Here is a 15,275-nt window from a genome sequence, read left to right on the forward strand (position 1 = left end):
ATCCATCAATTCTTTTGTATTTTCTACATATACAATTACTTTGTCTGCAAAATACTTATAACTTAGTTTGTTTCTTTTCAATTGTTATATCTTTCATTTGTTTTTCTTTATTGTACTGGTGAGAACCTCAAGTACAATGGAGAGTAGAAGTGGTCATAGCAGGCATCTTTGTCTTGTTCCTAACTGGGAAGGGAGGTTTCAATATACATTTTCTTTAGAATTTTTTTTCCCTAATGGTAGAATTGATCCTAAAAAGCTAGGCTGATAGGGTCCCATCTAGCCACAGTTCCTTTGTAGGGTTTATGGTGAGAATGAAATGGAATTAAATGAAAAATGCCCAGAATAAGGCTGGCCATGCAGTGGAGAGGTGCTTACCAAATTATCCTTTAGTAGTTTCTTTTTTGTACATTTTGAATGATTTTGCTTTGAGGATTGATTGACTTAGAGCTCCATATCCGTTGCTGACTTGGACATTCCAGCTAACAGGAGACTTGTTTAAGGCAAATCCTTTTACCTCTGTATTTTGGAGCAGCTACTGCAGAATTTATTTTGGCAGCGTATCCCCAACTGTCATTAGGGCTCACTTTAAAATAGTCTCTTGCCAGGTGCAGTGGTAGGTGCCTGCCGGTGGAGTGTGGTACATGCCTGCAATTCCAGCTACGTGGGAGCCTGAGGCCAGGAGTTCACAGTGCGCTATGATGATGGCACCTGCGACCCGTCACTGCACTCCAGCCTGAGCAACGTAGTGAGCGCCTGGCACTAAATGAATAAATAGAACAGTCCCATTTTCCCCAATTTCAGTAAAATTCCCTGGCACAGGAACATTTCCTTGCCTGGTCAGTCTGCAATCGTAATCACCTCATCTCTGAGGCCTCCTCCAGGTGGGAGTAGAGTAAGAAACAGAAATGTTTCCAAGTTGTATATATTGTTTCAAATCCTCAGAGTGAGGGAGAGAAGAGAAAACAGTATCAGGAGGTGAAACCTGCAGGTTGGATTTGTGGAGGAGCTTGGTGACATGCAGGAAAAGAGCAGTGTTTCTTCCCAGTGCTGTTCCGAAGCCATGATGACAGTTACCAGCTGCTGTCCCTGTCCATAGTCCTTTCCTGGGACACAGAGCCCTCTCCCCTCTGCCAGCACAGGGCCACTGCCTTCCCGTGGAGGGTAGGGAGGGCTGTGTGGACAAGAACCTCGTGGCCCAGGGTGTCATCCCCTGCACCGCTTCCCCCAGCAGTGCCTGGTCTGGGAGATTCAGGGCCAGGACTCTTGTCCTACAGGGCCCGTGCTTGGCACAGTTTGGTTTCGCCCCGGGCAGGGGAGGAAGGCAGCTGGCAGGAGCCTCCAGGGCAGCGAAGCTCAATGCTCCTTCCTTTAACACCCCCACTGTGAGAGGACCTTGAAGTCTCTCACCGCCTGGTCACAGCGGTACACTCTGCCCTTTCTTCTCCCTTCGAGTTCCAGTGTCCACGACAGACGTCCCATCGCAAGCCAGGGCCTGCCTGCTCAACTGCGTTTTGCGTGGGATGCTGCAGCGTTGTTCCGGGTTCTTTCCTGGTTGTGTTCAACAGGAAGGGGTTCATTCTGCTTCTGGGTCTGTGGGTCTGTGTATTAGCTAATGTTCGAGGGCAAGGCAGGTCCCCAAGTGTGTCCTCAGGACGGATCGTGCCCAGGTGCCTGAGGGTTACTTGGGGTGAGGCTTGGCAGCCCCTCAGACCCTCCCTCATTCCCACGCCAGGTGGTTTTTCTGCTTCTTCACCAGACAGCTGTTAAATGAGGTGCTCGGGGAGACCCACGTCTGCCAACTTTCTCTCTAGGAACCAACAGTTATGTAGAGAAGAATTAGAAATCCAAACTAAATAGAAATCGTAGGTTCCTGATGAAGCTTTCCTGATGCTCTGTGGGCTTCCTTTTCTCCCTGCAAGGAATTGCTGAAGACCGTTAGGCCTTTGGGGCCCAGGGAGTGCCCTGGTGATGGTTCCTCTACCTGCTGCTATGTTCCAGAGCCTTCCAGACAGCTTTTACAAATACAGATTCCTGGGCATCCCTCACGCCTACGAGTCGAACCTGTGATCCCATTGAACCCAGTCACTCCAGAGCAGGAAGGATCCTTGAGAACACGATGACGTCAAGGGCAAAGCTGATCATGGCTAAAGTCAGTTGGCATGTTGTGCCCACTTCACAGGGAAGCTATAAAGGAAATGGGCGTATTCTGGCTGGCCAGCCTTGGAGTGTGTCTCCTCCCCCCATCCCTGGCAAGGCCTGGCACTTTCTTCAAGACTAATGCCTTTCCACCTAGGCCACTACGTTGTGAAAGGTGTTGGCCCCGCCGTTTCACTAGAATTAATTTGTCGTGAAATAGTGGGTTCTTTATGGTGTGTTTCTTGCTGAACTCCTTTCACGTTGGCAAAATCCCATGTTGGGTCGTGTAGGGCCCCTGGGGTGACCTTGTTCTTGGCAAAGACCTCATCTGTGTAAGACCCCAAACAAGGCAGCCCCTTAAATTGCAAACTCCTTGCTCTCCTGTTCCTCGGTGACATGATGTCGGGTCTGAGGACCTGAAAACTCCGAGCTCCGTGTCTAGTGGTGGTGCCACTTGATGCTTTGATGGTTGCTGGGGTCACCTTTGTGAGTGCTGCTGCCACATGCCCCCCTCTGTCACCCTTGACCCACCGGTCGGAGGGGACATTTCTGTTCCAACTTCACGCAGATCTGCCCTGGCTCTGCACAGTGCCGAGTCACAGGTGGGGAATGACTACGGCACGCTCTCTCTGAGAACTTGGGAAGCCGCAGACCCTCCCTGAGCCCGGCCTCCCTCCGGCAGGGTACAGGGGTCCTGTCTCCTGCAGCCACGTCTCAGGACGGGCCAAGTCACAAAATCATGCGAGAGTGAGAGACCTTTAAAACTTCTGTGATTTTTTTACTTTAGAAAAGTTTTAAAAGATAAAGTATAAGGAATCCGTTACATTTACCAGAGTTGACAGGTAAAGATTTTTATCACATTTGTGTAGAGTTTTTAAAAATAAAATAAGTAAAACACGATATGAAGTTATTATGAATTATATATTCTATCATGTGTATACACTATGTCAAATAGAATAAAGTTGAAGTCCTTTTTTCTACAGCCCCAGACTGTTCCCTCCCCACCTGTGAGAATAGCCACAGGTGAATTTACTGTGTGCCTTTTTGTTTTAAAAAATAAGCTTTACATTCACCTGTATTCACACCATGAGCAAGAGATAGTGGTGTGTCGGGTGCTTTTTAAAAACCATAACCAGTGGTGTGGCCTGTGCGTGTTGTTCTATAGTTGCTTTTCCCCTTTGTGGCTGTGCACGCGGTCAGCTCCCACCCTCTCCCTGCAGAGCCCGCATCCTGTGGTGGGTGGGTAGCTCCCTGGGAGGGTGTTTGGGTGGTACAGTGCTTTGCTAATGTGGGCAGTGCTGCAGCAGCCATCCTAGGACAGGACGTGTGGGAGGGTCCTGCTGGCTGTCCCGCAGCTGGGCATGGGGGAGCAGGGAGCGGTCAGGTTGTTGTCCACACTGGCTGTGCCAGCCGTGCTGGTGCTGTCGGTGGGTGCTACTGCTCTCACTCCATCGCTTGCACTCAGAGGGTGGCTCTAATGTGCCTTGGTGCATGACAACTGCTGCCACCCAGAGCAGAGGTCTCACCTCCGGGTCCCAGTCATAGGCTGGCAGCACTGGCCCTCTTGCACTCACACAGGCCCACCTAGGACCAAGGAAGGAGACCCTGGGAGTGAGCCCTGTGTGTCAGCATCCCTCCCAACATGGAGAGTCGGGCCCTGGGGTCCTGGGAGGGGTTATCTGAGGGGGAGTACAGAGCCCCCACCTAGAGGAGCAGAGTCCACTCAGTAGTGAGTCTCCCACAGGGACTGCAGCTCCAGGGGACACTGGCCTGGGACATCCTGTGCGGCCACGGTGGCCAGGGCCTCTGGGAGCCCCTGGGAATTTAGAAGGAGAGGCCACCTTCCCTGGCTCGCTGCTGCCTGCAGCCCCGAGACTTCCAAGGGTTATTCCAAGGCACATCCTCTTCTGCAATCCAGTCCTGGATTGGGAAAAACTCGGGGGCTGGGACATCGTTTTGGACTGTTTTTTTCCTTCTTTCAGATCTGCCTCTGCGGTTGCACAAGGAGGCCGAGCTATAGGGCCTGCCGTTCTTGCACTACAGGGTGGGCAGGGGCGGCCGGGCCCCACCTGCTGGGCATGCCGGGCTCCAGGAGCAGAGCAGCCTGGCAGAGCAGAGCTCCGGCACTGCCACTGCGGCTCCGGCTTCCCCCACCGCCCGGCCCCCCGCGGGCTGCAGATGCGCAGCTGCCTTGGGAAGGGAAGGAGGGCTCCGGCCTGCCCTGCGCTGGCCCCGTCCTCCTCCTCTGGCTTTTGTCTGGCTTTGTTTGGAATGGCTGGAGGAGAGGCCACCTCTGATGGGGGCAAATCTTAACCTGAAGGCTGCGTGGAGGGACTCAGCAGAGGGCTTGGAAAAGAAAGCACCGAGGTCAGCCGGATGGGGACAGGGACGGCTTTCGCCCACCGCAGCCTGTCAGCTTTCCCTGCAGCTTCAGTTTAGAGAGCGATTCCTGAATTTATGTGTAGGTGATTGATTTTAAGTCTTTTAAGGGTGTATGTTATTTCTGGGCTCTGTATGTGTTTGTGTGTATACATGGGTGTGCATATTCATGTGTTTGCGTTTGTGGGCTTGTGTATGTACATGTGAGTATGCATGTGTTTGTGTGCATGTGTGCTTGTATGTACGTGTGAGCGTGCACATGTGGTGTGTGTACATGTGAGTGTGGTTGTGTGTATGCGTGCCTGCTTTGGCCTGGGGGTGTTGGAGGCAGAAGCAGACCAGTGGCAGCCCTGTGGGGTGACGTGGCAAGGTGACCACTTCCTTCTTGTAAAGAGGGGGAGGATGATGGACCCATCTGTCTATCTTGTCTAATCGGAGCAGCCCCGTGGGGGAGTTTCTCCTGAGGCACAGGTGGGTGAAGCAGGGTTCTGGGGGTGGCAAATGACCCTGCAGAGGCCAGTGCTGCCATGGGGAAAAGCATTTGTGGGTTTGACCCTGGGGCCATGGTGCTGGCTGGTCAGAGCAGGCCGAGGTGTGTCCTCAGGCTCCTGCAGGGCAGGCGTGGTGCCCCGAGCCTTGGGGTAGGACAGCGGCTGCCTACTCTGTGACTGCCCTAGGGGCCACTCTTTTGGGGGTGCCATGGTGCTGCGTGGTATTCCGAGGGGCATGGCTACTGGGCATAGCCCTCGAGCCTCCTCCAGACTTGCTTGGACAGAGCAGTGACAGGTGTTAAAAGTGGCTCAGTGAGGTTTGAACTCAGGAGGACATGGGACCTTCCATTGGGCACCACTAGACTTCTGACTGTTCACCCCTCCTCCTCACTTCCGTTTCAGGGATAAACGCCCAAGCTCGGAGGCTGCAGCGGAGCCGCGCCAAGGGAACCTCAGCCCTGGCCCCAGGGGGTGCCCAGAGTTCCCCTCCGCCCCGGCTACGCCGCACAGTCAGCGAGACCAGCCTGAGCCCAGCCACCACGCTGCTTGATACCGCCCAGGGCCCCGAGGAGCCAGACCAGGACACCATGCGCTTATCTCTGTACCAGTCCCCGCACCTGCTTCTCTTGCAGGGCTATAGCCAGCAGCATGTGAGTCTCCCTCCCCGCACCTGGTGCTTCCCAGTGGGGAACAGCAGACACACTCAGGGGTGGGGTCCCATCTGGCCTCTAGCCAAGTCAGCCGTGAGTTTGGTGGCTGTAGCCCCCGTGGCTACGACAAAGCTGTGGAGATGGGGTCGGAGCACACGCTGGCTTGTCCCCACATGCAGGGCATGGCAGAGGGCAGTGGGGCAGAGGGCAGTGGGGCAGAGGGCCCTTCACAGAGGACTCTCTGTTACTTTCCAGACTGCTTCTCAGGCCCCTTCCTTTGGGGAAGGGCACGGGCAGGTGACCAGAGTAGGTGGCCAGGGCCAGTCTGCTCCTGCTCCAGACAGTGGTGGGTGCCGAGTCACTGCCTGGTGATGGTGTTCTCTTAGGAGGCACAGAGAAAAGGCCACACCACCCCGCCTGCCCCCAGAGCCATTTGTCACCAGTTAGGTCCGAGCATCTCGCCAGTATCAAGCCCTGAGCAGTCGCTCCTGCCTCGAGCTCTCCTGCTCCATTTCCGTGAGCACCTACACCGTAGGGCTCCCGTGCTCAGGTCTCAGGTGACATCGTCCCTCGCTGGGCTGGACAGCCGGGCAGCAGGGCTCACACTTGGTGTTGTGCGGATGATCTGGGGAGCCAGGCAGCGCCTGCCATGGCTGGAGAACTGGCGTTTGTTTCCAGGCCATCCCTCACGTGGCCTCTCAGAGCTGGGTCGCTCCTGGGTCTCTCGTGTGCCTCTGAGGTCCTCTGGGAAAGCCCCTGCCCCAGGATGGTGGGTTAGCAAGGGCTGTAGGTGGCTTTGGTGTGGGCGTGGCCCAGGACCTGCAGAGACCCTGGGGACAGCAGTCCCAGCTACACACCATAAGTGATCAGTGACCAGAGACTGGGAAGTCTCTTCTTTTCTTTCCCTCTGCTTGTGCTGTCCTACCCCTGAGCTATGTGTCTGTGTTTCAGGACAGCCTGGTGTACATGCTCAACCGGGACCGGCACACGGTGGGCCAGCGGACCCCCGCCAGCAAGCCCAGCATCAGCCTCTCGGCCCCTGACATCCTGCCCCTGCACTGCACCATCCGCCGGCTCCAGCTCTCGGGCGGCCAGGCCGGGGACAGGCTGGTCCTGGAGCCCATCCCCGGGGCGCCTGTCTCGGTCAACTTCTCCGAGGTGGGGCCGAGGACCGTGGTGCTGCACCACGGGGACCTGCTCTCCCTGGGCCTCTACTATCTGCTGCTGTTCAAGGACCCGGCGCAGGCCCAGCCCCTGCCCGCCCAGGCCCTGGCCCGCCTGCAGGCCGTGCCACAGAGCTGTCGCATGTGCGGCACTGCGATCGGCGCCCGGGGCACCGCCTACTCTGCGCCGGCCACCCTGTCCCGGCGACGGCAGCTGCTCCTGGAGTTTGAGCCGGACCTGGAAGACACGCTGCTGCAGAGGATCATGACACTGATAGAGCCAGGGGGCGACGACCACAAGCTAACCCCTGCCTTCCTCCTCTGCCTCTGCATCCAGCACTCAGCCACCCACTTCGAGCCTGGCACGTTTGGGCAGCTGCTGCTCAAGATAGCCAGGAGGATCCGCGAGATGGTCTGGGTCAGTGGCGCTGGGTGGGTGGTCTGTGTCCAGAGTGTCCTTGCTGAGGGAGGAGCTGGGTCCAAGCTCTGCCCAGCCCTAGGTGGAAGGCGCAAGTTCCTTTCTGCCGTCCCCCACAGTGGTGCGAGGCTGAGCGAAGGCCAAGCCTTGCCTGTCGAGGCCTCCCACCGCGGCAGGTGACCGGGAGCAGCCCCAGACTCCAGGGCTTTGCTGTAGCAGTTTGCCCTTGGCTGGTGTGGGGTCAGCAGTCACTTCCCGAGTTCCGGGCTTGTGCCCCTCCCAGGGCCTGGCCCAGCACCGTCATGTGCCCAGGAACAAGGTGCTGTAGAGCCTGGGTGCTGTAAGGCCCAGGTGATGTCAGGTGCTCTCATAGGCCCCTACATGGAGCCCCAGGAGCACCCCTCGGCTGAGTGCCCTGAGCTTCCTGCTAGGGGCAGGTTGGGTGCTGCCTGCCCAAACTGTCCCCGCTGGGAACCCCTTGTCTTCTTGGCAGTGGAGGTTCAGGCCAGTCAGCTCTTGTACATGGACAAACCTCAGCCCCAAGGCCTTTGTGGGCAGAATCCCTTGCTGTGGGGCCATCCTGTGCATTGCAGGGTGTAGCAGCACGCCTGGCCCCACCTGTTGTACGCTGGTGACCCCCCCCCAGTGGCTCTGGACATTGCCCAGTGTCCCCAGGGGGCCAAAGCAGTCCCCAGTGGGCGCTGCCCCGGTGCATCCCAGAGTCAATGCCTCCCTGCCAGGCTCCTGCCCTCCAGGGACTTGACTACCAGAGACCCAAAGGACGTCTTGTGGTTATTCCAGGTTGCTCAGAGACCCTCTCTAATCTGGGCAGATGTGGGAAACGGAAACCATTTGGCTTTGTAGAAACCTGGTCTATCTCTTATATTAAAATCCACATGAGTCTTCTCTGTGCCAGGCATTCACTAGTGAACAACCACCCTGACAGGACAGATGCCATATCCCATGTCACAGCTGGAAACCCAGGGCGTGGAGGGTGTCAGTCACTTGTTGAGGGAGCGCAGTGTTGGATAGAGAACCAGGTTCCAGCTGAATCCAAGTGTCTGTCACCCAGGGCTCTGGCTGCACCCCTGGTCCACTCCCCGCAGCTTACCTGGGCCAGCTCTGCCTGCAGCTTGCAGGCTTGCAAACTGAGGCCCGTAGACGTGAACCACCTCACCCAAGATCTGGAGCTTCCAAACACCAGACCAAGTCTGATTCCACGCTCGCCCCAGTACCCCACTGTGAGAATCCTAACCCTCGACTCTGCCCCATCTAGATCCCCTTCGAGGGCCACTTGCTCAGGTGTTTCCTGAGCACAAACGACTCTTCATGGCCACTGCCCATCCTCATTCTCATCAAACATGTAGGCAGAGGTGCACATCTTACAAGAGCAGAGGCAGCAGTTAGGGTTATGTTTAGCCAGATAATAATTTATTACTAAAGCGAGAGTATTTCTTGGTTAAAAGTGATGACAGCATAGAAAATGTTAGTTCAACCTGAGTCCCTGTTGGAAAGTTTAAATATATTTGTAAATATTCAAGCACATATGCATCTATTTATTATTACTATGGCTGGCATTTAAAAAAGTCTATATTAAGCTTAACAATGAGAGTGTTAGTAGAATCTTCATTCTAGTATTTGCTAAATGTTTGGCCTGTTTTTTACTATTTTTTTAAGTGGTCAGTTGTTATGTAAGCCAGAGGGCTGTGAAATATTTCTATTGTAGGAAACATGTAGGTCATGTTCAGTAATGGAATGGGAAGCTGTCTAAGTCAGATGGAAAATGTTCTTTCCAACACAGTTTAGAACATGTCGTCAGCACAGCACAGATGCACGGGGCAACAGTGGCATGTTTTCAGGTAGCTGGTGTAATGTGTGTTTGAACTGTCCCTGTGTTATCCTGTTTTTCTCACATTTGCTTTTTCCCCCTTTCTAATTTTAGGAGAAAACCAAAGAGCTAGCAGAGAAGCAGGCACAACTGTAAGTATGGCCTGGTTACTGTACCTGCCTCTCGGCAGCAGGTTCCCAGGGCTTGTCCCTCCCAGGGAGCCAGGTCCCAAGGGGCCTCCCAGGGCCTTGGGGTCAGCTCTGGGCTTCTGTCAAGCTATTTTTCCATCTCAGAGTGGCTTTTCCATTTCTTGAATCATCTCCCTGGGAGGCTCTGGGTTTGGGAAGTTTCTGCAGAGCATCCTTGAGGCTGAGAGGGGAGGTCATTCTTGCCGCCTCTCCCCTTCCCTGCTGCTGGTGGTGTGTCAGAGCCAACCTGGCCCTTGCAGGGGTGCACGTGCCCACGTCTGAACAGAAGGCACCATCTCTGCCCTAGATGCTGCTGGGGGTGGGGAAACGATTTGGATACACCTGAGACAGATGCGCAGGCCCTGAGACCCACACTCCCACTCTGGATGGACCCCTAGAGACACCTGCACGTGGAGGGTGCTTTGTAAGCATGGGGGCAGGAAGCTACCACGTCTCCAGACAGAGGGCAGTGTATACACTGGATGCTGCAGCTCTGGGAGTGAATGACCTTCAGCTGTGGGCTGTCTCAGTGTAGTTGAATCCAAAGACAATGCTGAAAAAAAAAAGCACCCAGAAAAACATCTGTAATATGATTAAGTACACACACGCGCACACACACACGTGCACGTGTATGTGAAGTTCTCAAGCCACCCTGGTTAAGATGCACACCTGTGTGACAACACCCTGAAGAGAGCAGAGTTGAAGGTGGCAGTCACAGCAGGCAGTGGGGGAGGGGACAAGGGCTGGGGGCACGTGGCTGCAGTGCCACAGCCTCCCCCAGTCAGGCCACGGTACATGGAGGCTGCTTCCTTCCCGCTTATGCCTCACCTGCAAAACAGTCCCTTTATAAAGCACACAGCTGTTGCTGTGTGTGTGTGTGCCTTACCCTTACCTACGCCCCAGGGTCCTGTGAAGGAAAGAGGCAAAGGTAGGAACGACAGGCTCTGAGGGGTGTCCTGGGGGTCCTCGGCAGGCTGTCCTCACTGCCCGACCCAGGGGAGCTGAGCTCAGGATACCCTTCACTCACAGATACCTGCTCCCTACGCAAGAGCCGAATGCTATGCACTGAGTCACAGGCCTCTGAGGTCTGAGACTGCGTGGGGGACCCAGACTCTGCCTCCCAGTTTGACAGGAGGGGGCTCCTAGAAACCAGGCCCTGGAAGGACAAATGGTGAGAAGGTGGCTGGGCCACAGGTGCTTAGTGGTGTCCTGCGTCTTGCAGGCTCTCTGTGCTGAGGGGACATTCGACTGGGAGTTGGGGTGGGGACCCAGCCATAGGTGTGGTGGCCTCCTGCCACGCCTCTCCTGCTTTGCTCTGGGGCAGCCAGAGTTCTAGGGTTGGGGTGGGGCGTGGATGTGACAGGGGCAGGCCCAGCCCTGGAAGTGCCCAGGTGTAGGTAGGATTGGGACATTGGACCCCAGTGCCTGGCTGCGGGGTGCCTGTGGCCTCCAGCACCCCTGGTCTGCAGCACGGAGCCATGTGGACCTGACTTCCCCACCAGGAGGAAGAGCCCAGGCCTTCCCTGCAGCAGCTACTGCCTTGTTCTGTGTTTTCCAGAACTTGTATTGTTAGGACCTAAAAACAGCCCTGTTTCCATGCTCTAATGCATGCTTGTGGGTTTTTTTTTTCTTTTTCCGTTTCAAAATAATGAGTCACTTCCAAAATACAGCACAGGACAGATATATCACTAACCCCTGAACTCACACCCAGATTTAACATTATTTACATTTTGCTGTATTTGCTTCAGATTTGTGTGTTGTGTGTTTCTTTTTCAATTGTGAATGACCACTGAATTTTACTAAATGCTGTTCTGTATCTGGGATCATTTTTCCGCTTTACTCTCGCTAGTGCGGGGTACTGCACTCTCCCAGCTGTTCTCACACTGAACCATTCTCGAGTTCCTGGGATTAAACCCTCCAGGACTATGGAGTTTTTAGCACAGCAAGGTACAGTGTGTTGGTAAATTTTTTTTAATTGACAGAGAAGATTTTATGTGTTTATCATGTACGACATGATGTTTTGAAGTATATATGCATGTAGAATGACTAAATCTAGCTGGTTAACACATGCATTACCTTACATAGTTATCGTTTTTGGGGCGAGAACGTTTCGCATCCACTCTTAGCATTTTTCAAGAATATAACATATCGTTATTAACTGTAGTCACCGTGTTGTACGGTAGATCTCTTGAACGTATTCCTCCTATCGAACTGAAATTTCATATCCTTTGGCCCATATCTCCCCAAATCCCTACCCTGCCCTCAAAGCCCCCAGCCCCTGTGACCACCGTTCTACTCGCTGCTTCTGTGAGGTCAGCTTTGTCATATTCCACGGATGAGTGAGGTCACGCAGTGTTTCTCTTTCTGTGCCTGGCTTGCTTCACTTCCCACAGTGGCCTCCAGGCTCATGCGTGTCGTTGAAACGCAGAATTTTCATAGTATTCTCTTGTGTATCTACACCACGTTTTCTTTATCCAGGTTGATTCCATATCTTGGCTGTTGTGAATAGTGCTGCAGAGAACATGAGTGTGCAGACTTCTCTCCTGTACACCGATTGCATTTCCTTCGGATTTATACCCAGTAGTGGGATTGCTGGGTCATAGGATAGTTCTGTTTTTAATTTGTTGAGGCTCCTCCATGCCGTTTTCCATAATGGCTGCACCAATTCACATTCCCACCGACAGTGTGCCGTTCTGGCCAACACCTGTTATCTTTCCTCTTTGTTGTAACAGCCATCCTAACAGGTGTGAGATGCTGTCTCAATATCTCCTGGTTGTGTTTTGTGATGATTAGTGATGTTGATTGTTGACATTTTAATTAGGATTTTCCCATCTGAATTTCTTGGTAAAATTTGTCTATGAATTTATTTTTTTGCACTGTCCTTATATATTTTAGCATCTGTTTTGTGCCTTCTGTTTACCACACCTATTATCTTTGTTTTTTAATACTTTCCTATCAAATTGGATTTTTAAAATTTCCCCTTCTCTTTTCTGTGGATTTCATAGTTATTTTTAAAATATCTTTTTGTGGAACACTAGATCTTAAAGTACTTTGACTCTCATCCTACTTCCTGGCTTTCTGGCTTTCATTTGATTACTTATATTATTCCAGCTTCACCTTGTTTTCAGCCCTGTTGTTTCCCAAATCAGTCTTTGCTTTTATTTATATTTATAGTCTGTTTATTTTGATTTACTCGTGCTTATGCTTACCAGTGGTTTTTTGTTTTTTTTTTTCTTATTATTTCTTGCAGTCACTCCCTCCTTTAAGGATTATTTTTCTTGCTACTGAAATGCATCCTTGAATGACTCTTTTTGCGAGGCTCTGTTGTAGCCAGCCATTTTGGACTTGGTGTCAGAAAATGTTTTGATTTTGCTTTGTTTTGAAGAGGGTGGCTCTTTTCCCTCAACCCTTGAAGATATTATTCCATCACATTTTAGCATATAGTCTGATGAGAAGTCTTGTGTATGTCTAATTTTTGTTCTATTGTGATTAGTTTCTTTTCCTGTCTTCTTTCAAGATTTTCTCTTGATCTTTAATGTTATACATTTTTACCACAATGTATCCAGGGTTTGGCCTGTTATCATTTATCCTGCTTGGAATTCTACTCCTTCAGTGTAGGCATCATATCTGTCTTCATTTGTTTTTGCTTTTCTTTTTTGAGACAGGGTCTCACTCTGAGTACAGTGGCGTCAAACTCCTGGGCTCAAGCTATCCTCCTGCCTCAGCCTCCTGAGTAGCTGGAACTATAGGCACGTGCCACCATACCTGGCTACTTTTTCTTATATATATATTTTTTTTGTAGAGACAGGGTCTCGCTCTTGCTCAGGCTGGTCTCTAATTCCTGGCCTGCCAAAATGCTGAGATTACAGGTGTGAGCCACCATGCCCGGCCTATCTTCAGTTTTTGAGAACACGTGACCATTATCTCTTTGAATTTCACTGTAACTCTGTCCTCTCTAGTCTCTGCTCCTGGAGCTCCTGTTAGCCGTGGTTTGGGCCTTCTCCTTCTGTCCCCCAGGTCTCTTCCCTGCTCTTGCATGTTTTTATCTCTGTGTCTCTTTGGTGCGTTCTGAGATCTGTACTGGTCTCTCAGTTCACTCATTCACTCCTCAGCTGTGTGTAATCTACTATTTTAAAATTTTTCTAAGGTTTTCATTGGGTTTCTTTTTAATTTAGACAGTTCTTTTTTCCTTTAAATTGAGCATGCCGTGTGTAATCATTGCGTCTTACATTCTTTCATCTTTTCAGTTACTTGAAATATGATTGTTTCATGGGCAGGTCTTTTTTTTTTTTTTTGATGAGGTGACTGTCTTGTGTGTTACACCCTCTGGCTCTCCCTCACTCTGGCACTTTCCACTGTTGCAGTGTAATTTTCAGTGTGAGCTCAGCTTCATCGGGTGGTTTTCTTTTTTCTTTTTCTTTTTTTTCTTTCCTTTTTTTTTTTTTTTGGTGACAGGGTCTCACTGTAGCCCAGACTGGAGTGCAGTGGTGTCATTATAGCTCACTGCAGCCTCCAACTCCTGGCCTCAAGTGATCCTCCTCCCTCAGCTTCCCAAAGTGCTAGGATTACAGGCATGAGCCACTGTGTCCGGCTCACTGGGTGGTTTTCTCTGTTGACTGGTCGTGAGTCTGGTTGTGGACGTCACTGGCAGGGTGGTTTTCACTGTTGTTCTCCTGGGGTCCTGGGTCCTACATATCTGGAGCTGTTGCTGGTGTTCCTGGGTGTGTGTTTCTTGGTCTCCAGTGGCTGTGTGACCATCGTGTGGTGTAGGCCTAAGGGTTAGTTTTCCTGTAGATGACTTTTTATTCTCTCTGTCCCCTACCTACAAGACATGGATGGACAAACAGGTGTCTTTGTGGCTTTGATGGACCAGTAGGTGGAGGCTGTGGGCTTTATGTAGGGACTGAGTTCTGAGTCACTCTTAATTTGTCCCAAGGCCACATTTTGTGTCCTCACCTGCATGTGGAAGCCCTAGTTGCTGGGGCCATGTGTCTGGAAGCTCTGTTAGCTGCAGCTTCATCCTGGCCTCTGGTTCTTTGTTCTCACCACCCAGGAAATCCCTTTCTCCTTCTGCCCTCCCACGCTTTCACAGTGTTCGTTTTGATTCTTTTGCACCCAGCATTCCTGCGTGTTCCCACCGGGAGGAGGGATCTGGCTGCCATGTCACAGCAGTACCTTCCAGGCTCAGAGGGGAAGGTGCTCGGAAGGTTCTGGTTTGTTGTGTTTGTCAGACCTGGCTGGCTTCAGAATCCCTTTGGAGATACTTGCTTTGAATTGGCCTAAATCAGCTTTGGAACCATCCCCCTCGCCCACCTCACGTGTATCAACATCAAGCTTTGCACCTGTGGTTGCAAATTGCAGTGTTCCCAGCAGTGATGGTGTTTCCACGTCGAGAACCTAGATCCACGTTTGAAGTTTGAGGCTGACGATTCTTTCTCATCCTGCTTCCCGCCGTGGCCTTCCCACTCCCTTTTCCTCCACGTACCGTTGCCAGTCCCCGTCGGGCTTCGAGGAAGACTTCCTGGGTTCTTTTCCGAGCTCCTAACAGCGCCCAACAGTTTTACTTGTATTCCTCCAGCAAAGCCTCAAATATTTATATATAAGAAAAATTTATGTCCACGTACACACAGGCCTGCAGTCCTTCATACTGTTAAAAGAAAAACTTTTGACAAATTGAATTTAATAGGGTTTGTTTGGGCAAAGAACCGTTCTCAAATCAGGCCTGCAGCCCTGCAGGGCTCAGAGGGATCCCGTCCACCTGCGCGTGGCTTTGTAACAGAATGTGCTCCCGGTCACGTACGGACTCAGGGACAGAGGCAGCCTCAGGTCAAATTTAGCTGACCAACCCAAGCCTTTGGGCCCAGATATGTTTTGGGGTTCGGAATATTCCGGAGTTTGTGGAAGGTCAGATGGTAGATGCACTGGGCGTCACAGAGCACCCCACGGGCAGGCAGCCTTCCACTCATGGATGTTTACTTGAAGCAGATTCCTAAAGACCGTGCACATACATGGCCTCATGCAA

General features: G+C 52.1%; 1 protein-coding gene across 1 annotated transcript in view; it reads left to right on the forward strand.

Moving 5' to 3' along the window:
• Nucleotides 1-15,275, forward strand: part of RADIL (Ras association and DIL domains) — a 64,457-nt gene that overhangs the window by 29,492 nt on the left and 19,690 nt on the right. Inside the window, exons 2-4 of the mRNA XM_012639128.1 lie at nucleotides 5,409-5,656; nucleotides 6,608-7,237; nucleotides 9,180-9,217. Coding sequence (XP_012494582.1) covers nucleotides 5,409-5,656; nucleotides 6,608-7,237; nucleotides 9,180-9,217 — 916 coding nt within the window. The remainder of the gene's footprint in view (nucleotides 1-5,408; nucleotides 5,657-6,607; nucleotides 7,238-9,179; nucleotides 9,218-15,275) is intronic.

This window comes from Propithecus coquereli, unplaced genomic scaffold (assembly GCF_000956105.1).
Source record: "Propithecus coquereli isolate 6110/MARCELLA unplaced genomic scaffold, Pcoq_1.0 Scaffold137, whole genome shotgun sequence".
Taxonomy (NCBI): Eukaryota; Metazoa; Chordata; class Mammalia; order Primates; family Indriidae; genus Propithecus; species Propithecus coquereli.